The sequence below is a fragment of the Rhinatrema bivittatum genome, chromosome 17 (genome assembly GCF_901001135.1).
Source record: "Rhinatrema bivittatum chromosome 17, aRhiBiv1.1, whole genome shotgun sequence".
Taxonomy (NCBI): domain Eukaryota; kingdom Metazoa; phylum Chordata; class Amphibia; order Gymnophiona; family Rhinatrematidae; genus Rhinatrema; species Rhinatrema bivittatum.
Genome location: NC_042631.1, coordinates 21320021 through 21343775, shown reverse-complemented (window position 1 = coordinate 21343775; position 23755 = coordinate 21320021). Strand labels below are relative to the sequence as shown.

General features: G+C 48.2%; 1 protein-coding gene across 2 annotated transcripts in view; it reads left to right on the top strand.

Annotated features, from left to right (window-relative positions):
* Positions 1 to 23240, top strand: part of SWAP70 (switching B cell complex subunit SWAP70) — an 83388-nt gene extending 60148 nt beyond the window's left edge. The window contains exons 10-12 of one of the 2 annotated variants that reach the window (XM_029582840.1): positions 2238 to 2436; positions 3900 to 3999; positions 22957 to 23240. In XM_029582840.1, the coding sequence (XP_029438700.1) occupies positions 2238 to 2436; positions 3900 to 3999; positions 22957 to 22985 (328 nt within the window). In that variant the 3' untranslated portion in view covers positions 22986 to 23240. Of the gene's footprint in view, positions 1 to 2237; positions 2437 to 3899; positions 4000 to 5431; positions 6073 to 22956 lie in introns of those variants that run through there. The other variant, XM_029582839.1, reaches the window with a different exon arrangement.
* The last annotated feature ends 515 nt before the right edge of the window (positions 23241 to 23755 follow it).

Genomic DNA, 23755 nt, shown 5'->3' with positions numbered 1-23755 from the left:
CACGACGGCCCTCTCTGGTGCTGCCGGAGGCCCGTGGCCCATACGGTGAGTTCACGGTTAGGAGATTTCGCAAACGATTTCACTGATTTGCAGAAGAAAAGCTGAATGTGTGCACGGCGCGGCACAAGAAATAGCAGCCCCTTGGTGGAAAAAGGATTAAGGGGCTCCTTTTAAAATGGTTGCCGGCAGGGAAGTTCTCTGGCCGGGGTGAAATAAAACAGGCGGAACAGCAGAAACCAGAGAAAGGAGGAAGAAAGCAAAACCCCTTTGTCTTTCGAAAGAGGAAGTGCACCTCACAAAGGTGTAGTGGAGGTTTGTGCTCCTGTTGAGCCAATGATACAGGAAAACTGAGAATAAAAGGAGATTTTCCAGCAGACACGATTGCAGGCTTCCTAATCTTTTCCAAGAAGGAACGTGATCCGGGTTCTGCCGCGCGCATTGCGCTGCTTCTCAGGATGTGCTTCGATCTGCTGAAGCCGGGCCATGCAGCCTGAGATGGGGAGGGCCGTGGTTGGGGGACGTCAGGGCAGATCTTATAGAAGCTGAATGTGCAGGGAGGGAGTGCTCTAGCAGCCTTTACCGATCAGACTGGGAAACCCAGGGCCTGATTCACGAAGGTCCTTCTGCCATTCTGTGCCTGTGGGAGAGGAAACAGCTGAGCAGCACTGAACAAGGTGGTGGGAGAAGCATCGGTGGTCGCGCTCTGGGGTGCACTTTGGTGGGGGGGGGGAAGGGTCTTTCCACCAGGGACCTTCGTGCTCTTCTCCGGCCCTGAATCTACACCGGCCTTGAGAACTGTGCTGTTTGCAAACCGGAGCTGCAGAATGCTTGCTGCCGTCTTAGAGTCGGGAGGCAGCAGAAAACTGGGGATTTAACTCTGCCATGCACACACGGTCCATCAAAACACTGAAAACAGAGCTTACCTTTTTTTTTTTTTTTGTCAAACCCCACCATGCCATGAGTTGCGACCTCCAGCAGACTCTGGCAAAGTGTGCTGATACCGAGACTGAAGCATAGCATCTGATTCCAGCTCTGATTCCACTTCATTCCTGATTTATAGTCTCTCTTTTGAGACTGGTGCCTAAGTTGGGAGTTCAAATCCTAAACAGACCCTTTTGAGCAAGTGCCGGGGTTGAGCGCTGAAACTCGAACTCCTGCTTTCCCTGAGTGTCCGTGGATGGCTCCCGGTGTTAGAGTTAGGCCTGGAGAGGAAGTTAGGAGCTTGGCACTGGCGATCTTCACCAGCCACTTAACACGGAAAATTAATAGCAGGCCTAGGGTTAGGCTCTTCAGTGTGTTAGGTTTCTAAATTTAGGTGAATTTTCAGCTGAAAACTTAGGCCCCCAAGTTTGGCTGAGTATAGGCATCGCAGTAGGGGCTTGGCTTATTTGGTTTAGATATTTACCATCGTGCAAATAGATTCCAGCCTGAAAGCTGGGAGGGCAGTTCTCAGTTTCATTTGCACAGGTAAGTACGGACTACACTTGGGTAAATTGTCCATCTTTACGCAGCCTAAAAGTGCACTCGCGGTGCTGGACACCGCCCCTGCCTTTGGCTGCATAAGGAGGATTCCAGGGGGCGCTGCGTCTAGGTCAGGGGAGAGACGATAATGTGCCAGAGATAAATACCCATGGGGACCTTTGTACCTGCTGAAGGTGCGCGCGTCTCTTTCACTTTGAACCTTGCTGCAGGGACTGCGGGAGGAAAGCCCCCGTGCCCTCTGCAGCACTGCACGCAGTTTGAAAATTGCGTCCCTTAAAGCTAAGAGTGGAAATGAAGAGAAGAGCGCATGGGGGTAACTGGCTGGTTTGGCAGTTATTACCCTTAACCAATAAGCCTTATACTTGTGATGTAACTTCCAACATTGCTCTCTGCTTCAATGGCAAGAGGTAACGGGGAATTGGACTCAAACAGCAGCCACCAAGGGGCCCTGACTTTGACGGTCTGGGAAACCGATAAGTATAAAGGTGGCTTGTGTGGCCGGCGGTTACTACCATAAGCTTGCGGGCAGACTGGATGGACCGTTTGGTCCTTTTCTGCCGTCATTTCTCTGTTTTCTATGACCTGGACAGACCTGCAAGTGCTTGTGTGCAGTTACTGAGCCGCTGGACCAGCTCCCATTGTAGATCTCATTCATGGAGTTAGCCAGCGCCATGTAATAGAGCAGATCTCATGATCCACTCTCCCTGACCCAGAATCTCTCTTTCTCTCCCTCTCACTCTCCCTCTCCCCTGAAGACTGCTGGAAGAAGAGTCGGCAAAGCGAGCCGAGCTGGAGAAATGGCACCGGCAGCAGCAGCAGACCATTCAGATGACCGAGGCGGAGAAAAAGGAGCTAGAGAACCAGCAGATCCTTAAAGAGAGGGCCCTCCAGGCCGCCATGCAGCAGCTGGAACAGCTGGAGGCCGAGCGCATGGATGCCCTTCAGCAGTATGAGGTGAGCTACCTTCTGTCCCGTGGCCTTTGGGCTGCCGATGTCATGAAGGTCCAACGGGCTTGTTCTGTCTGCATGTCTGGTGATTATGACCTCATAAAACTCCAGTGGGAAGCAGATGGAGGACACTGTCACCTCATCCCTGCACTGGCTCATTGCTTCCCCCTAAAGATAAATGCAGCGTTGAAGATGAGCCTGCGATGGCCTTCTTGTGTGTTGAGTGCAAATGGGTTCCTGGGTGCATAGCTTTCTCTGTCCACAGGTTTTCAGTTGTTCTGAATAGGGCATGGTTGGAGTTCTCCTTAATTTACCTTCAGTGTGTGGGTTTTCGCTTCTGTCGACACTTGTGACAGTCCTGCCCAGATGTAAAAATAACTCCAAGGGGGGCTCGCTTTAGAGAACAGCTAATGCCCACCATCCCACCCTGGCTGATGCACAAATAAGTCTTAAACATCTTCCACCTGTGAAGTGTTTTTTGTCTACATATAAAATGCTGGATCCGCTTCGGGGTTGTTTGCACCTCAGTCCCTTGCTTCGGCACATGTGGCTCTTCCAAAAGGTAATTCCTCGCCTGTGAAACAGAGGAGATCAGTTGCAATGTGAGTTGAGAGCCACATTTGCACTCTCGCCCGTGCACTGTTGGCCCTGGTAAACAATTGCTTGGTGCTGTTACTTTAAAAACTCTGAGTTGGGACCTCTTTGTGCCTGCCTACAAATGCTGCTGCTTGCTGGAAAACTTGTCTGTTTGTTTATTTTTAATCAAAGTGTGCATTTGTAAGACTGGAGCAGTTTGCCAAAGATGTCTGTAGCCAAGAAAAGATGGCAGTGTTCAGGCCACAGCAGGAGCATGATAAAGGGCACCTTCTGTTACTTGAGGCTTGCATTCCTGGTGTGCCCAGAGGATATCAGGTGTGCTCGTCTGTTGGCTGTGCCCCCCTCCCCCCCCGAACACTCTCACGTCGCATTTTGTAATGCAGGCAGCTAAGGCATTCAGAGATTGATGCAGATGTAGCGTTGCCTGGGTGAATGGATGATTTTCCTAATTGAATACAGCAAGGCCAGAGTTTCTGTGAGTTGCCACAGAATGGGGACGGAGGTTCCTTCCTCTGAAATTGCAGCCCAGACTGGAAAACTCGCTTCTCTTTATCCGAGACGGGAGGAAATCTGGCTCCAAAAATACAGACCCGTCCTCATGGACTGGGAGCAATTCGGAGAGATGGTAGCTGCTGGTGTGCCTTTTATTCTCTGGCCGTAGTGATCAGCTGCTTGGTCTTCTCATGTCACTGGGCGGTTGCATCTGTGCCCGGGCCTGATTCCGCCATTCCTGCAGCGTTATTGAGAGATCCCCTGCTCCGGGAGGGTAACGGTTGCATGGCTTGCTTGTAGGACATCTTGCCTGGGAACTGTGAGGCAGTCTGAGCCTGCCGCGTACTGCAAGGTTTAACTGTTCTGGTTTCTTGCTTTAGGAGGTGAAAAAGAAGTTGGATGTTGCAGCCAGCAAAACCAAGAGCTGGAAAGATAAAGTGGCTCAGCAGCACGAAGGATTAATTCGACTGATTCAGCCAGGTGAGGCAACAGGGAGGAATCCCAGATGAGCTGCGTTCATTTATAGCTCTTCCCGTTGGTGAGGCTTGCTGGGGGGGGGGGAGAGAGCTACCTTAAACTGCTGCAGAGGGGAGAGTGTGTGTACGGGCCCAGGGTCAGAGGCCTTCCGCAACCCCTCCATGAAATGGCCGTCGCATCTCTCTAAGCAGCCAGGTCAGGCCCGAGCTCAGAAAACGGCCTTCATGTGAAAGTTTAACCTCCTGCTCCCACAACAAAAAACAAAAAAAAGCAGCACCGTTCAGGAAGAGAAGGTTTTCACTGGCCGTCTTTTTTTTATCAGTTTATTTTGCCTTGCTTAAGATTAGTTTTCGACTGTGTGTGTTAAAAGCACAAACTTCCTTCATTTGCAGCTGGCGACTGCTTTCAAGATTTTGTCACAAAAGAGAAGACGTGTCTGAAGCCTTCTCGCAATAGCTCTGTTTTTATTACTTAGGTATAATCTGGTTTACATAATCTGGAATATCAGTTTTACACCTTCGTTGGGAATAGCTGGACAGAATGGACTGGCCAGTTCTCCTTTTTCTTTCCATCATCTGCCATGTTACTGTACGGGCTGCATTTCCTCTTTTGGTCTTACTCTTTCGCCCCTCCCTTATAATCTGTTCCTTGTGCTGCTTAGATTTTATTATGGCGACGGCCTCCTCTCCATGTCTGGCCTGCAGCCTGCGCGATGCCCCGCGTGGGACTCTTAGCAGAAGCTGCCCGGCTTCCTTAGACTCCTAACTGTGGGTGTGGCTCAGGGGGAGGAGCTTCCAAGGACCCATAAAAGCAAACGTTTCTTCAGGAGTGAGAGTCGGATGTGACATGGGATTCCAATAATTTCTATTGTTAGAGCTGCAGCCTTAAGTAAGAGAACACATTCATTGTGTCTGTGTCTTTCAACACATATGTAACACATCTACCTTATTGCAACATGAGCTAACCTAGCATCCATTGCACGACCCTCTCTATGGTGGTTCTCACAGATTTCTGTCTTTGCTTGATTTTTGGTTTGTATCTAGAGAAAAATTAAATGAGCTTTGACTGAAATATATAGGCAATCGAACGGTATGTTCAATAGGAGACTAACATTTCCTAAACCAAGCTAAAATGACGTAACCATTGCTAGGATAGGGGGCAGTGGTTGGGGGGCGTGAAACACCATTTGGGAGTCCCTGGCATTCTTTTGCAGTTTGAACAAAGGACTCCTGTTTTAGTCTCCATCGTGTTTCTGAACGAAGGATCCTGTGTGCTCGCCTTTTGGGGGGGGTAGCTGTACAATTCGTTGCGGTGCTTCCTGGCATCCTTGCATGTAAGGCGTGACGTGCTGCTTTTTTTTTTTTTTCTTTTTATAACCAGAGCCATGACCCTTTAAAGGCGAGGGCCGTTAAGCATTGGTCTGTGTCTTTTCCAGGATCGAAAACTCCTGCGCTGATCACAAACTGGGGACCAGCCTCTTTCACCCCTGCCGAGCTGGCTGAAAGAGAGAAGACCTGGCAGGAGAAAAAAAACACTGCCACCGAGTGAATTCGTCGTCGTATAACACGAAGGGGAAAGAGAGCACGGCTCGCAGTTGTGCAGAGCTTCCAAGAATGTGATGTTCACAATTTACCACCCGATTTGAATGTCCCCTGTTTAGGTCTCTATAGAAAGCGATTTCCGGCTAGATCATTTCTGTATGCTAAAGACTCCTGAGTGGCTGTGCATGACTGGAAAACTTAGAGCTACAACTTAACAGTATTAAAGGGACCCTGCTGTTACCCCATCAGCATTCTGCCACCACTTCACACTCTGCTCTTCTTTTTTTTTTTTTTATAAAGGGAAGCCTTCTGTTCCTCTGTGTAACGGTGACGTTCCTACGCTTTCCTTTCAGTGTGTGTCCATTGCACAGATGGCTTCGCTGCTGACAACGTGTTAGGGGCTCTTTTTACCCCTGATTTTCATTAGCTTTGTATCTTAATCGAAAGAAAAAAAAAACCAAATTCCTGTCTGTGCCGTCACTGTTAGCCAGGACTCCAAACAGACGCACATTTAGGTCACCAGTCCAAATCCAGCTCAGGTCGGCAGGGATCTTACAAAGGTTGGCCTGTGTGAAATGAATGAGCCGGTGGTTTCAGCCCAGCTCCGGGAGGCGGCAGCGTGGTCCCTGTCCACGGTCTGCAGGCTGCGCTGCGCGCCTTCTCACTGATTTGTGGCCGGAGAGAGCACTTTTTTTTTTTTTTTGTTCTAAAATCAGGGCTGAGATGGGAGCGAACATGCCTGTGTGCGTGAGATGTTCCTATGCATCCAAATGGGATGGAGCAGAGCTAGGAAAAGACGACCCAGGAATGGGAGCCTGGTCTGTTTAGGGTGTTGGACTGTTTGCCTGTGGGGATCTGACTAAGGCAGTTAACAGTGTTTTACCTCGAAGAGAAGGAGCGCAGGGTATGATCATCATTTCTAAATACTGTGCTTGGACCGGTTGGAGCAGGGGTGACCTTATCCATTGCAAACAGGTCCGTTTTGGCATGGTAGCTAAAGCAATGCAAATCGGACCAAATATATGCAGAGTATTCATTTTTGGAGACCCTGATCACCAGCTCCGACGTGACCCATCCATTACTTAGATGTAAAAAGTGACCCATCCATTAGGTGGTGATAAAAACAAAAACAACCAAAAACAAATGAAAAATACTTGAAGGTCCAAGAAAAAAAGAATCAAATTGATTTTAAGAAAGAGCTGTTCCTACTAGGGTGGCCAAGAATGGAATCTCCTGCCTAGAAAAGCTTGTGGATGCAGCACCATTGAATCGTTGTAAATGGCTTGAGCATAACAGATATGTAATGAGCACAGGATGATAAATGTGTAAGAAATACATTGCGATGACAAGATAGACGCGCGTAGTAAGGACAGATGATGGCAGAGTCTGGTAGCTACACGTCTTTCTCCATCCTTCAAGCTCTGCTCTTGTCAACAAGCAGTAATGCACGTTGCCTGCATCGAAATTACTGGGGCCCATTTACTACCCAGCATGTGTTAATGAATAACGATGCATATTAATGTGTGTTAATGGATGTTAGTATGCTTTTGGCATACAGGCCTCCTTCGAGAGAGGCAGATTCCAATTGTGCTCCTCGGGCCGCACCTCCACAGGGAGCAGATCTGCAACATTAGAAAAATGCTGAATTGGTCAGCCCGCTTTGGCTATTTGTGGTGCGCAAAATTTGTCCAGTCGTGCGTGTCACTGTTCCATAAATTATTTCCCTGTTTCGTATACGTTTAACAAATTAGAAAAGGGAGCATCAGCCCGTGATGTAGTCCCGAAATGAAGGGAGAACTTGATTGAATCATTGAGCATGAGTTAGTGTTCTTCAGTCGTACGTATTTCTCTCTTAGTAAAGCCACAAGGCCGCACTGTCAGGACCGCAGTTCGTTCTTGTTAGATGCTTGCTTAGACAAGGAGCCTGTAGCAGACTAACCCTAAGGCGGGGGCTGAATTTTTTTTTTTTTTGGGTGGGGGGGCTGTTTTTTTCCAGACAGTGCCTGCACTGTGTTGGGCAGCCACAGTTTTCTGACCCTCCTCTCTAGTCCAAGGGGGTGTTGTTTTTACATGGACGAACCTTTCCTTCAGGAGCTGCTTTCATTGTAAAACTCTGTTTCTTGAGAAAGGAGAGGATTGTTTGTTTGTTTTTTTTTTTTATTTTTAACCAATATCTGCTTTGGATAGGTAAATGTAAAAGTGAGGCTGCATCCGGACTTTCTGCACGGCACATTCAGTACTTTTTGTTGGGAATTTTTTTTGGTATTTTAACATTTGGCTTTGAAAGGCATAGAGTCAAATTACAACTTTCAGGCCGGTGCAGTACCGTAAGCTGGTTGCGGCGCACGGCTCAACGTGCATCCATAATCCCAGAAGCGAAATGGGGGTTAGCGCGTCAAAAATGTGCATCCGATTGTGCGCATAGGTAATAGCGCTCATCACACGAAAATGCATGTTGATGAGGCTATTATCTATTATCTGCCCCAAGCAGGATTTAATTTTGGAGGAACCCAAAATACTGCTTTCCTAGAATGTAGCCAGATGGACTCAGGACCGATGGGTTATGCCCCCCTGCCAGCAGATGGAGATGGAGTAAGGCTGTAAAGCTGACGTCACTGCAGTAACTTCAGCCCTCCAGTATTCTCCGTCTCCAGCAAATGATGGACGTACCTCTCCCTATGGGGATTACTGTACTTTTTTGGAAGGAGAAATTCTACATTCTAAATTAGAAAATGTAAGCCCCGCTGTCCTGCGGTGATTCGTAAAGTTCCCTCCCCCAGTTGAGAATTCCTAAGGTGATTTCCGAGATCCCTCAGAGCTGTGCCTTGATCCGGTAGCCGGTTCCTGGCGTGGACTTTGCTGCTGAAGCAGCTGAAAGGCAGTGGGTGCAGGAAGCAGAGCGCGGCGGTGATGGCCAAAGCCCTCTCCCCCTACAGCTGGAGACCTTGTCTGTACTCAGCCAGTAAGTGCTGAGAACAGGTAAGTTTTAAATTTAAAAAAAAAAAAAAATTTACCTTGAGACTATTCGAGGGGTTTTGGTAAGACTTCCTCTGGTCTCCTTGCTCGGCGCGCTGTACCAACGACGTTCCTGATCCCGATGGGGTAAGGGGAAGTGGGCTTCTGAGCAGGTTGAGTGGCCCCCCCATTCCCACCGGTGGGCTAGGCTCTGCTTTAGGCTTGGTCGGCGCACTGCGAGGTGGAGAATTTACTTACCTGATAATTTCGTTTTCCTTAGTGTAGACAGATGGACTCAGCCTCCCACCCTCGGCTGCCCAAGAACGGTGCCAAGGAATTGTCCGTGAAGTGGATATCTAATTCAAGACATTACGGGTAACCCAACATCCAGTCCCTAGATCAGAGTATAATCTTACTGGGGTTCAGTGTTTGAGTACAGCTTTTTAATCATATTTTAATCAAGTTTTTTCACTAGTATGTCCACAGTGGCTTTTGAAGAGAATACTAGAGGACTGAGGTCATTGCAGGGGTGTATCTAGGGTGACGTCAACTTTGAAATCTGACTCTGTCTCCATCTGCTGGCAGGGGAGCATAAAACCCATTGGTCCTGAGTCCATCTGTCTACAGTAAAGAAAATGAAAGCAGGTAAGTAATTTCTCCATTTTCTGTTCTTCCTTCTACTTAATATCATGGTGATATTAAGTTGGAGGAACTAAAAAAATTAGAAATGCCCTCCCCCCCAAAAAAGTGTGCCAGTGGTCAGGTTAGGAAAGCGGGTGCTCGTTAATTGAGCGTCCATTTTCCTAACTGGCTGACAGCCAGCTCTCCCGGGCACCCGCTGCCGAGGAGGTGCTAGGGGCGTGCATTTTCCCCTAGCGCTTCCTTTTTACCACGGCACATGATTTAAATATTAAATCGGGTACCCAGTAGAGGTAGATTGGCGCGTGTTAAGGGAGTGGGAGCTCAATCATGAGCGCCCCTTTAACGCATGATCATATTGCATTGGCCTGCTTGTGTACGGGCACCAGCCTCCCACAAAGGGGGGAGATGTGTGCAGGAAAATCACTAGCCTGTCAGAGTAGTCTAGGTCTCTTTACTAGCCCATATACCCCTAGGTAAGTTTGAACTGAGCCATTAGGGTGACAAGAAGCCATATTAGATCCTATGTCGATGCTAGTAGGGCCATGAGATCTCCTATGCACCATCACGTGAGCTTTTAGAGGGACTGTTTGGGATCTGCCAAGTACTTGTGACCCGGACTGGTCACTGTTGGAGACAGGATGCTGGGCTCAGTGGGCCTTTGGTTTGACGCAGCTTGGCATATCTTGTGCTCTTATGCCAACAGCTTTGTGCTTACATGGTGGAATTAAGTAAGGGGTCTTGCATGTTCATCTATCCAGGAGGCTGAAGTGCTAAGGAGGAAGATGAGAGAATCTCTCCTACACAGGGAGTGATCTTACAGGCGGTCGTGTTCTGTGGGTGGCAGCTGGAATATTTCCTTAGCAGGGTGGACAGAAATAACTGGACAGACTGGACGGGCCATTTGATCTTTTTCCGCTGTTATCATCTACTGTTCTGTTATGCTTCACTAATGCTTTACTGCTTTTTAAGTGATGCCAAAGCTCATTAAATACCTGGTCATGATTGCGTTCCCATTGGAGGCAAGCTGACATAGGGTGAGATGTTCTGGACATTAACTGACGAAACAATAGTGGCTAGTTGCTATGGGGTATCCCCTAAATTCTTGATGAGACATCTCGCATTGGTTTTGAGGTTTAATGTCCCATGTGTTATAGTCTGAGCTTTTCCTCTGGCACGTAACAGCTTCCGGTAAGGCCTAAGTTATGGACTGTGGACCCAAAGAAAACATGCATTGAAGGGCTCCGGACCTTTTGTGTGCACACAGTTGCTCCATTGAGTCACTTTTGAGTGCCAGGATATACAGTTTTAACCTTTTCATACTATCCAATATATATGTTCTCCAGAGAAGTCAAATACATTTCCCAGCATGCACATACATGGAGGTAATGCCTACTTCTTGTTAGGAAAAACAAACGTATGTGGCTGCGCCTTGTTAAGGTGACAGCCCCATGGCTTGAATTGTATCCTAACTATAGCATGTGAGCCAGGGAGTCCACGCGGAGATTACCTGCACCTTCCCGTTAAAGGCTCACCTTTTTTCCATACCTACAGTTCCCAACTAAGCGGGGCGATCTTTTGTAACCAGAATATTTAGAGTTGCAAAGTGCTCTTAAACAATTGAAATGTAAATAAATGTAGATCTGTATTTATAGACCTGATGCCATAACATTGACTCCCTTTTTTGCCTAGCAAATCAGATTAGATAAGATAGGATTTCACCTGGAATGCATTTTATTGTGCTTTTAAATCCCCAAGTGCCTATCACAGTGCAAAGATCTAGTCATCTCCTATCCATTTTTTTTTTTTTTTTTTTTTACTTGTATAAGATTTAATAACTAATGGAATTTTCCTATGGTTTTACAGAAGTGAGAGATACTTGATATTTGCTAGCAAATAGTGTAATAAATCCCACAGTTTGTACAGCAAGCTCTTTACTAAGGAGCCTTGTTTCTACTGGATTAAGAAGGTGTTCACAGGAGTAAGAAAGCTTCTGTATTAAGTAGACAGGGCTGTTTGTAGACCTAGTGACACCATGGTAAAAGTAAGCTGTGGAACAAAGATAATTTCAACATTTCCAAACCCTGTCTTCAGAAGGTGAGGTCAGTGAGGCTGCATTTGTTGACTCTTTGCTCACAGGCTTTCAACACTGACTTAAGCCATCTTTAGCAAGGTGCAAGGGGAAGGGTTGTAGCAGACCAAATAATGAATATCTGTTTAAAGCAGTTTTACTGTACTGTAGAAATATAATTTTAATAAAATAAATCAACGATGCATTACTTGTGTTGGGGTTTTTTCTGTGCCCACGGATAGGAATAAAGTATTTTGTTTTTAATTCTCAGTCTGTTCCTGTCACAGGCGCGTAGGGACTTGGGTGCGCTAGCTGACATCTCCTGTTGGAACTTTCTATTGGGAAAAGCAGGACTCCTGAGAATTTTTGAGGGAAACTCCAATCTGATAGCCTTCTGCCTTGAGCAGGGGCGGATTGTAGGAAAATAGTGGCCCGGGGGATTTTTCTCCATACTGGCCCATGGGTACCCAATTACACATACAATTTGGTGAGTCACCAAATACAGAATAAAGGGACCATAAAATATGCACAGACAAATTGAACTGGAAATCACAACAAGTTAGACTGTATGTAATGCAGCAATGGAAAAACAGAAAATACTACCATTCCTCATAAAACATCAAACAATAAAATCAAGAACTATAAAACATCCCAATAGGAAAATCATACTAAAAATATATATTTCAAAACTGCTGATGAATAGAACCTCCAGTAATTTAACTCGGGGAAATTTTTCAAAAATGTGTATATAACACCAATAAAATATTTCAAAAAGAGCAGACATCAAATAATATTCAATAATTAAAACTAAGGATTTAAAAAGCCCCTGCTGTCCCCTTCTGTGCGAGCTCTTGATTTCCAGGCACCCTGATATTGTTGAGGATTAGGAGGTTATCCTCTCTCTCACACATACTCACATGTCCATTCTCTCTCACACATACACTGTCACATACTCTTATATCCACCATAACCTCTCGCTCTCACTGACACTGACACACTCTCAGGCTCTAAGACACTCTCTCCCTCTCCACACACAAACTCTTACTCCCTTGGATTTTCTCATACACACTCATGCTCTCACACGCACTGGCTCCCTCACATACACACAAACACACACACCCAGGCAAGTTCCCAGTCATTCTCTCACACACACACACACACACAGACCCCCAGGCGGGCACCCATGCATTCACACACACAGACTCCCATTCATACACATGCACACACTAAAGGCAGACCCCCCTCTCTTTTGCCAGCAACCTCAGAGCCTCTCTCATTCCTCTGCTGCCACTGTCACTGCTGTTGCATGGCTATTGGGGAGGTGCCGATTGCTGTTACTGGCACTGAAGCCCATTCTGCTGCCTCCTCTGTGCAGGCCCCATGGGCTTCCATTTTCTCCATCCTGATCTCGTACGTTGTGAGATCCGCATAGAGAAAGTGCTATTCTTGCACATTCCCAAAGATTACATGTGCCAAACACTAAAAAGTAATTTATTTATTTATTTATTTATTTTTTTACCTTTGCTGTCTGATCTTAGTTTTCTAATTGGTTGGTCACAGGCTTTTTTTCCCCACCTTCCCTTTCTTATTTTTTTTTGCCAATTCCTTTTATATTGTCTTTTTTTTCTATTTCTTTTCTCTCCATCTATCTTCTTCCCTCAAACACAGTCAGGTTCTCATTCTCACATGCATTTCTCTCTCTCACACACACACAGGCTCTCACTGTCACAGGCTCTCTCTCATACAATCATTCATACACACAGTCTCTCGCTGGCACATGCTGTCTCTCTCTCACACACACAGAGGCTCTCACATGCTGTCTCTGCAAACATTCAGGTCCTCACTCTCACACACAATCTCTCAACTCATCTCAAAAATGCACACACACTCTACAGACTCTGGGCCTCCTCTACGCGGGTCGCCACAGGAGGGCTCTGCAGCGGCTCTGATCTTCTCGGGCCGCCCGCAATGTGGGATCCGTGGTGGCGGCCGCCTCTTCTCGGGCTGCGTTGCTCTTCTGCACGCGCTGATGCTGCGGCTCCGGCAAAGTTTACTTCTGGGGCTGCACAGGCAGGAAGGAGGAGGAGCATCAGCGCGTTTTAACACGGATCTTTTACTTCGGGTCATGGTGACGTGAGCCTCACCACGGCCCTGCCGATCTGCCTGTCGCAGTGCCGCATGAGCCTCCCTGCGCCCGGGGGCATTGGCTCCCCTCGGGATACCACTGCTCGCGGCGGCCCAGGCCTAGTGCTTCCACCGGCCCTGCCCGCGGGTTTCTTTTTGGGCCGCGGCGCCAGCAGACCCTCTTCTTGTCTTTGGCCTGGAAGTTAAAAAAAAAAAAAAAAAAAAAATCTCGTGATGGGCGCGACCGGCCCACCTGGGGATGCCCGATCCCCCGATAGGCCTTGAGCCTCTGTTTTTGTAGCCAGTTTAAATCACAGTTACCCTCCGAGCCTTGAGGTCACTAAGAGATGCCTGGCCCGGCGGGTAATATTGCTACTTCCAGTTCTTCCAAAGACGTGCATTGCCACGGATATTGCTGGCCCTTAGTCCATCAGGAATGTCAGTGTGATGCACATTTCCCGACGCTGCGGGACGTGGGCACTCGCCATTTTTATGTAAATGCAGTTACTACGCATGAAGGTGGCACAGGGAATAGTGCTTGAAATTTTCGTTTTTCAGAGACGCTCATAATGCTTTTGAAGGTTTGTGGCTAGGGGATGCCCCTTTAGATGGGGCATTCCCTGACCATAAGCTGGAGCTCCTGCCCTCTTTGTGACCTCTGCCCCCATTCCATTCCCCTTAGCAGCAGCAGGACGAGGCGCTGTGCCCCTCCTCCTCCTCCTCTGCCACCTGGCCCTGTTGCTGCTCGGAACCACAGCAGTCGGGTCTCGGGCATGGAGGACGTGGTTGGTGCACTCCTGCTCTCCTCCTGCCACCAGGTAGCTGCTGCCCCCAAAGTCTCCTGCAGCAGCTCTGCGGGAAGTGCAAGATTAGGGTCAGGCCATGGCCCCTGCGGCTTACCTCGTTCCGATTGCTTCTATGAAGACCTTCCACCAAAAAGGTGGAAGGTCTTCATAGAATGACTTATGAGGAGAGATTGAAGAATCTAAATATGTACACCCTGGAGGAAAGGAGGAGCAGGGGTGATATGATACAGACTTTCAGATACTTGAAAGGTTTTAATGATCCAAAGACAAACCTTTTCCGTTGCAAAAAATCAGCAGAACCCAGGGGTCACGATTTAAAACTCCAGGGAGGAAGACTCAGAACCAATGTCAGGAAGTATTTCTTCACGGAGAGGGTGGCGGATGCCTGGAACGCCCTTCCAGAGGAAGTGGTGAAGACCAAAACTGTGAAGGATTTCAAAGGGGCGTGGGATATAAACACGGTGGATCCATAAAGTCTAGAGGATGTGAATGAAGAGAAGAGGCAAGGGGTGGCTTGCGGGAATGATGGCTACTGCCTGGAGATTAATATCCTTATTCAATGAACATACACACAGTTAATGTGACTCCAATATTGCTCTATGCTTCAACGGCAAGAGGAAATGTGGAAAAAAGGATTTGCATCCACAAAAAAGCAGGGGAGTAGCTTGCTTGTTACGGCAGTTACTACCCCAAATCAAATAAACCTGATACTTCACTTTCAATGCACATCCAGCATAGCTCTCTCCTTCAACGGCAGGGAAAATGAAGAAAAGATGATTTATATTCAGCATCAACCAACAAGGAATGAATTACATAGTCTAGGTAAACAAATAAGCATGGGTGTAGCTTGCTTCTACTACCCTGAATCAATTAAGCATGATACTTGACTTGGAATAAGTATCCAGCGCAGCTCACTGCTTCAGCAACAGAGGGAATTAAGTAAAGAGGATTTTTATTCAGACAACCAACAATGGCTGAATTGCACAGGCAGGGTAAACAAACGGGAGTAGCTTGCTTATAACGGCGGTTACTACCCCAAACCAATTAACTAGATACTTCACTTAGATGCAGCTCCAGCACTGCTGTCTGCATCGATGGTGGGGGTGGAAGGGAATTGGAACCAATAAGTTACCAATAAGGGCCCTGACCTCAGCGGTCAGAGTAACAGATAAGTATGAAAACAAATAGGTGTGAAAGCTTGCTGGGCAGACTGGATGGGCCGTTTGGCCTTCTTCTGCCGTCACTTCTATGTTTCTATGTAAGTGCTGCCATCTAAGAATAAATCCTATTCCTTGTGGTAATATCTGCCGAAATGGGGCTTTGCGTCTTTATTTTGTCTGATTTTAATTGTATTGATCTGAGCTGCTTTTAATGCGTCTTAAGTTGAATCCAGAGCCCAGCGTAAAACATGTGACCTTGAAGTCCTGAGCTTGAACATCTTTTACACATTCACATATTATATACGGGGTAGTCATAGACTTAAAGAATAAAAACAGTTTCACTTTTAGATCATCAGCTTTCTTTTTGAAGAACATCTCCTTAAAGTTTGTATTTATCTAATTGAGGGACCTATTTACTAAGTGGCTTTAATGCGATATCAGTAAAGTGCAGAACAATTTGACTGAATGAGAAAAATTAGTAAGATGTCAAATGGCAACATATGCACAACAGCTGATTAATGTTAAAAAGGCTTAGTGCGGATCGAGATAAACTTTGCAATCCATGGTAACCCCCTCTAAAAGTTAACTATACCCCAAGGGGTGCAATTAATGCTACCCTGCCCCACCCGCCACCCATAGGTAACCTGGAGAATGACTGACTGCCTTCCACCCCCCAAAGCAGATTCTTCCAGGCATCTGACCTTTCACCCCCAGAGGGTAGCCCTGGCCCCCTCAGGGCCCTCCCTTACCCACTGGGGCCCCGGGACCCTAATTAGGCAAAACAATCTCTCTAGTTGCTCCCGCCCCTCCTTTTGGCACCAAATTGTCACCGGCTGCCCTGCACGTGAGAGTTCATCGGCTCAAACGCAGGACTTGCTAAGAGTTAAACACCCTTTAGTGAGTCTCTTGTTTCGGGGGGGGGGGGTGGAGAAAAGTGCGCTAAAATCAGCGTAAAAGTACATTTTTAATGCTCTTAAGCACACGGGCCACTTTATAGCTTTGTTTAGTTTTACGCCGGTGATGGGACCAGCAGGGCTGCCTTCACTTTGCTGGATGGAAAGTTGATGACCTTGGCAATGTTTCCTCCTTATCCAGGCTGCAGGAGCCTGTGTCTTAGTCTTATCTCTCCTCAGAAACTCTTTGCATCTGAACGGGATGAATTGGCTATTTCTTTTTTCCTGAAAAGGAGGCCTTCACCATAGTCACACGACCGCTTCGCACCAAACGGATAAGATTCTTGCAGAGCTTTCTGCAGAGGTTATAAAAGCCTTTAAGGGCTCGTGTGCAGGAGCTCCTCTCCCCCCACTATTCATCTCCGTCCGCCAGAACTGCGGAAATGCATCTTTTACTGCCAGACCTCTGCCGCTGGGGGGAGCCCTGGGCAGTCTGGAGGGTGGGGACAAGCCTTGGCCAGAGGGGAAGGAATGGACCCGTCCTCAGACGATGCAGCCCCTCCCCCCTCCCCCCTCCTGCAGGTCGCACTGGCAACCGGGCCCCTCACCCATCCCTTCCAATGGTCCTGTTTCCTGCTCTGGAGAATTTTTATTTTTCTCTTTGGCCCGAGAACCCCTTCTTGGATTTTTGGCATCTTAAGTTAACCTTTTTTTTTTTTTTTTTCTTTCCCTGATGTGATTTGTTGCCAGAAGGCTACCAGGCTGAATGTCTTTTTTTTGTTTTCTTCTGACCATCTGTTTTTAGACTAAAATGGCTTCACCGTGTCCAAGAAGCAGGCCAGTGAGTTCAGGTGCAAAGAGAAGCTGTCCATTACTGACCATCAGGAGGAGATCTATAAGCGTCTGTTGCCAGGAGAGGATCGGCATCACGCAGGAGCTCCTAGAATCTCTGTCTTGATGGCGCTTCCATAATTTGACCCAGGGTTTACCCTTCCAAATCCCTCCTCACCAAATTAGATTGAGCTTGGGCCAATCTTCAGTCTTGTGCCCGCCCCCTTACACAGCTGCCTATCAGCGACAGGTCTGGCACGGCACGCACCTCACCTTCCCCGCTGTTTTCTCCTTGATGCAGGGGCTGCTTTGCTGCCCTCCATCTGTGCTGGCAGCAGCTGGGTTACCTAGCTGTGGAAGTGGGTAGGCTGGGGGCACTACCCTACTACCTGAGATCGGCTTTGGGAATTTGCATCAATTGCTGAGTCACTCGGGGGGGACAATAGGAAGATCTGGGCCTCTGTTTACTGCTCCATGCCCTCCCCTTCAGGAAGCCTGCAGGGAGCAAGAGCTGGTGAAGGGAGCAGAGAAATTGTGTTCTGCTCCGATCCCACCCTCTTTCCCCTTCCTCAGGAAGTCTGCAGGGAACAGGAGGGGAAGGGGGTAAGGGCACTCTGCTCCCAGGCCCCGAATCTCCTAGGTGAGGCCACCGCGGAGCTCAGGGGAGAGCACTGGCTGGTCAAGACCCTGCTCTGCAGACCTTCACAGCAGTCTCTGCTGCTGCTGCTGCAGTTGGGTATCGGACCAGCCCCTGCTTCAAGGTCTCTGGTGTTGCACAAGGGAGGTTTTGGGGGAGATTTAGGTGCACAGGGGAGGAAAAGCTGTGGAGGCTGGTGGTTGACAGAACGCAGGCACTAAATCTTCCGTTAAAGGTACCGTTAGCCTCCATCAAAACCGGCCAGGTTGGCCAAATACTGAACAGCTGGCAATCCTAGTGTAGCCCCTCTTTTGGTGCTATCCAGGAAGACAAGTGTCACACGAGGTCCCAGGGCCAAGTCCTTGCTCAGTGTAACAGCCCTAGGGCATTGATTCTACAAAAGTGTGTGTGTGTGGGGGGGGGGGGGGGAGATAAACCTCGAGGGCCAAGGTTTTAGGGGCTGAAGCTCTTCTTTGGATGTAATTCACTAAAGGTAATGTGGATGTGTTGTCTGGCACCCTTATACAGACTGCAAAAACTGAGGCAACTCCTATTAGCCAGGTTATGGACCAGAGAGGTAAACTGCCTGCTTCCTATCCTGGGTCACGAGGCCTAACCCACCCCAGAGATAGGGGACCAAAGAAATATACTGCTTCTCCATAAAACGTCAACTAAAAAATGCCACCATGAGCTCCCATGCTGACTGCTTTCCAGCAGACCTTCCACAGGGGGGCGCTCCTCTCCTGTACCCCGTGTTACAAACTAGGGCCATCTAGTGGAGATCCCAAGGGGCTCTCTACGCTAGTAAGAGAAGATGTCGCAGGATTTTGTTGGTGTAGGGTCCAACAAACACAACTAATAACAGCCCCAACCCACAGGTGAGGGGCCTGCTTTCTAAGACTTAAGGAGTTGTGCAAACAGTTTGAAGTAAACGTTTATTGGTGCATAAGCGGAGTTGATTATTATGGAAGTCTACCATTTGGGTTTCTCATGAGCCTTTTGCTAATTACGGCCTTCAGAGCACACACAACAGTAATGCAGTAGAAAACTTCCAGTAACCTTGGAAAAAGTAAAGATGCAGGGTGAGAATATCAGAGAAATATCTGAAACAATGACCACTGCAAGCAGAAAAGGAGGCCTCGGTAAGCACTGATCCATGTTGCCAGGCACAGGGAACACCTGAAGTATTGTCAGACTTGCATCGGCTGCCTAATGCGCGGGGCCTGGGTGGGACCTCACACAGTGCAGCCTGTGGTTTTTGGCACGGCCCCAGGACCATGGCACCTGCAGATCTGCTGGCAGTCATGGGTTATCGGGGCTGCCTAGAGCACCACAGTTTTTGGGGGAGGCATAGCAATGGCATCCTCCTCCTTCCCACCGGGGTGGGTCCCAAAAAGGAAATGCCATCACCATGGCTGGAAGGAGCAGGAGGTGGCGCAGTGTTGGCCTCTGTGGTCATAAAGAGCAGAAGCAGTCGCTGTCCCAGCAGCCGTGGGGGCTGAAGGAGGATGTTGCTGCTTCTGCTTCCAGAAGGGGAGAAAAGTGAGTGAGAGGAGGGGATGTGAGAGAGGGGAGTGTGTGTGAATGAAAGAGCATGTATATGCATGACTGAGTGTGAGTGAGAGAGGAGGCATGTGTGTATTAATGAGGGTGAGTGAGAGAACATGTGTGAATTGAAGGGAGTGTGTATGTGAGAGAAAACAAAGATTGTATACACTGCAACCAGTCCCTACCTCCGGCTAATCCACGACAATCTCAGGGTATCTGGAAATCAAAAGCTCCCAGATATGGAAAGCAGGGGAAGTATCTGCTGTTTTTGAAATATTTTGTTTTGGACAATTTTTACATATTTTTTAGTTAATTATTGCATGTTTTATTCATCAGCTGTTATGAAATGTTCTTTTTATTAGCATTGTTTTTACTATTATTAATGATTTATAATTCTGGCTTTTATTCTGTGATGATTCATGTGAAATAGTGATGTTTCTGTTTTTCCATTGTTGCACTTCATACAGAGTATAGCTTGTTGTGGTTTCCAATTCAGTTTTTGTCTGCACATTTCTTTGTATACTTTATGGTCTCTTATTCTGTATTTGGTGAGGGTCTATCTGTGTTCTGCATGTGTGACTGAGGTGAAGTATTCTGCTCGTGTGTAGTTTCTGTATAGGTAATAAATAGATGGCTTATTCTGTTGTTTTTTTTTTATAATAGGAGGTGTATTGGTGTTTTATGGCCTGGTGTAATATTTGCAGTGCTGCCTTTTCATAGACAGGGTTGTTGCTGTTTGACTGCTGACAGTTAGTTCTGTTCTGGTATGGGAGGTTTACTATCTTATAATTGTAATTCCCTTAACGCATGGTTTTCTGAAGGCCAAGCCTACATCCTACACGTGTTACAATAATCCTAACGCAACAAAAGATCACTCCCAAAAATATTTAAGACCTGTAATTAATCTGTACAGGTACAGAGGGTAAGGATTTGTGTATTGATATGTATGAGCAGGGGATATTATCTCATATGCCCACAAATTAGAAACTTGTAAGTGAACAACTACATTGAAACTCTGCTCGTATAAACTGTATTGCTCTCACTCATATGGTGCACACAGTTTCCCATGTTGAAATATTATATATTTTAAATGGAATTAAAAAGTGTCGATAAACTTATCTATGGTTTATCTCACAGTGTCGACTGTACTCGATGCTCTACACGGGGCCGTGTTTCGAAAGCAGTCCTTCAGGTGCTGTCATGTGAATCAGAGCAAAGAAGTAAATGAAGACAGAGCTGAAATCCTTTACTGCCTAATCCCGTGGTTTCTCTGGGGGAGGGGAGGGGGTGCGATCTGTGCTTAACGGTGAGCACAGCCATTCTCTTGCAGAATGACTTATCTCTCTCTTTCTTACAGAACCTGGCAGGGGAGCTTAAAATAATTGATCTGAATTGCAGCTGCCGTTCTTGGTGGTTAATACCAATTTCTCATCTTACTTGCTCAGCTAGTCTGAAAACCGAGTTGGGGGGGGGGGGGAGGATGGGGTTTTGCCTACTCCCACCTCATCAACCCAAGTCTGGTTTAAAGTTGGTAGAAAGATTTTTTTTTTTTTTGTACTCTTGAACCAGGCAGCATAGATTGACGTGAATAGGCATTTCCAAAACTTGGAGAACGGGGACGTGCTATTCGTTTGTTTTATTTTTCTTACATCAAGGGGTTCTCCCCAGCTTTTCTGCTACTTGAGGAGACTGAAGCTTTCTTGTACTGGGGACGCAGGGAAGCTTTCGGCTGACATCTAGTGGGGGTGGTGCAGCTCTGCCTGCTGTCAACTAAAAAGCGCTAAGGCTGCTCCAGGCTAGCAGGAGCTGGCACGTGGGGGGGCTGGCATCGCTGGACTGGTGCTGTGGCTAGAATGCCCTGCGCTTCATTTTCAGGGAGTAACTTTCATAACCACTGACACTGGTCACCTGGCTTTTCCTTTGTGTTAGTAGAATTGCACAGAGCTCGCTCGCTCGCTGAATCTTGGTGGAAAAACATGGCGCGTCTGCCTGCCTTAAGAGTCCCGGGCTCTGATGCACGCGCGAGATCTGTCCGTGTGCCAGGAAGTAAGGGTGGTGAGCAGACTGATCGAATCAGTGGATGGGGGTTAAGCTTTCTGAAGCTGGCGTGTTTTCTGGGGACCCCTGCTACCCCTTGAATCTCTTTGGATGTTTCTCTGGGGCCTCCTCTTCTCCCCTATTCTCCGAAGGGAAGAAGGCCTTATAACCTCACCACGCCTGCCGGAGTGTAAATGTGTGTCCTTCCCAATGAAATTTGTGTTCGGTGTCCAGACCACTCTAAGATCTGTCAGAGGCTCCAAGGGGATCCCAGTAACGGGTTTTTTAATGGGCTTGCATGCGCGTGTTCTGGAAAGTAGACTTAGTTCTGCATGGAACTTGTTATGTTTCTGATAAAACTTGGTGGCTTACTTGAATTGCTGGAAAACTCGGTGATATCACGGCTGTTGTCTTGTATCCTCCTGCCAGGACAGTGACCTACTATTTGCAACCCTAATGCTAATTGGGTAATGTGCAGGCTCCTCCTGTAGCATGGACATTGCAGGTGCTGCACATGGTGTGTGGTTAGTGATGCAAACTGGCAGCCTCTGAAGCTGAGAGGAGAAAAGTATACATCAGCAGTGAAAGAGAGGCGGTTAGTTTGTATGCACCCTGCTGCCTGTGAGGCTGACGTTCTCAGCCTGCAAGTTTTCAGCCACTTCGCATGAATTTATGCTACTCGTGCAAATGAACTGAGTAGTAAACGTGCACACAAAGTATAGCCATGGGGATGGGTAAAGTGAGAGAAGTTAGGCTTCACTAAGACGTAGTTTGCGAAAACCAATCCGTGAAGATGTTTTCACTGAATTCAGAAAGAATGAGCCGCTTTGCATGATTTAGCATTGCAGGTGCTCATTAATTATGAATTTGAATAAAATTCTGTTGCATAGTGAAATTTCACTACCTGTGAAGCACAACCCCAGTGAAAACTTTCATCAGTGGGGCTTTGAGCCCAGAAACATGCAGAGGCCGTTGGGGAAATGCTACGCCAGGTAGTGCATTGATCTCCAGGGTGCAGAAAGCAGCAGGTGATGCGTGTTTGAGTGGCCCAAAATGAGATCCCGTTTTCCAAAGATGTTACTGCCATCATAGGTCGGGTGCATGTGACTGGGGGCTTCAGTTCAAATTTGGAAAGTCAAAAGAAAAAAGTTCCACATTTCTACATTTTGGAAGTGGTCTTAAGACAATAACCCAGTTGTAAAATGGCATGAACCTTCTACATTTGACCTGGGGGCACACGTCACTCCGGTCACCTCTTCTTCCACGCTCTTAGCTGTGGCTCTCCCGGGTCCTTCCTTGCACTTCATCTTTCTCGCTGCCTGGGAGGCTGCTCTCTTTCTCTCTCTCTCTCTCTCTCTCTCTCCTCCTTGTTCCACCCTGCACCCTGCTTTCTCTGGGGCTGTGCCCCCATCTTCTGCAGTCCTCTGCTGCTGCCGAGGCCCCCAACTTTCTCCGGGTGCTCTTCTTTCTGTTTCTAACCCTTCAGTAATACAGCTCCAGCCCTCCCTATATTTCTTTCATTCGCATCTCACAGGCCCGGGAAGGTGAGGCTGGGCTGGGTAGCGTTTTCTCCCAGGTCTCCACTCCAGGGACACCCTTTTATTTTTTTTCTTCTCTAGGTACAGCTTTAGCTGTGCTTTTGTTTTTCTTCCCTGGGGCGGAGTCTCCTGCCTGAATTGCCGACCGTTTCTTCATCTCTGTTTCCCCTCTTGTCACAGGCACCCAACCCCAAGGTGTCTTACGGTGAAGGATTCGGATCCCATCGTGCCAGACATGGACCGGCAATGTGCGACCGCCAGGGAAGGCAAGTTAGTAGAGATGTGCTCACGTCTGTCCAGGGCCGGCGGAAGCACTAGCTGAACAGGGAGGCGGCCTGGGGCGCCAGCATCCCAGGAGCAGCAGCCGCCGCGGCACGCGGCAAGATCCAGCATAGTGACGGTCTCACGGCAGTGCAGATAAATTAATCGGGGGCTCGGGGGGTGTCTGCCACAGCGGCAGTAGCGGCAGCTCAGCAGCTGCCGGCAGGATATTTCAGTGACGAGCGACCCCCCCCCCCCCCCCCATCCTCACCCCGCTACCGGCTCAAAGGCTTCACTTGAATCTCTCCCCGAGTCGCTCCCCGGGGCCCCTGCAAATGCTTCACCCTCACTTCTGTTGGCGAGTCCGCGCCCCTCCCCTCCCTCCCCCCCCCCCCCCCCCCCGTGCACAGAAGGCTGACTGTAATCGAACGCGCAGACGCAGCAGGGAAGCTCGTGCTATCTGCTGCGTGCGCACTCGAGGAGGAGCGGAACGGGAGCAGTGCAGCAGGGCACTGCGAAGACGAGACCTGTCCCACCCCCAGCGTCTGTGCCCCTCCGACCAGATCCAGCCTGCCTACTGGGGGAGGGGGGGGGGAGGATCTCGGTGAGTGGCCTGACAGGGAGGACATGGCATGGAGGTAGAAGGGGGGGACATGACGGGCAGGTGCAGGGCAGAAGGTTTTCCTAGGGTGCCTAATACCGTTGCACCGGCCCTGCC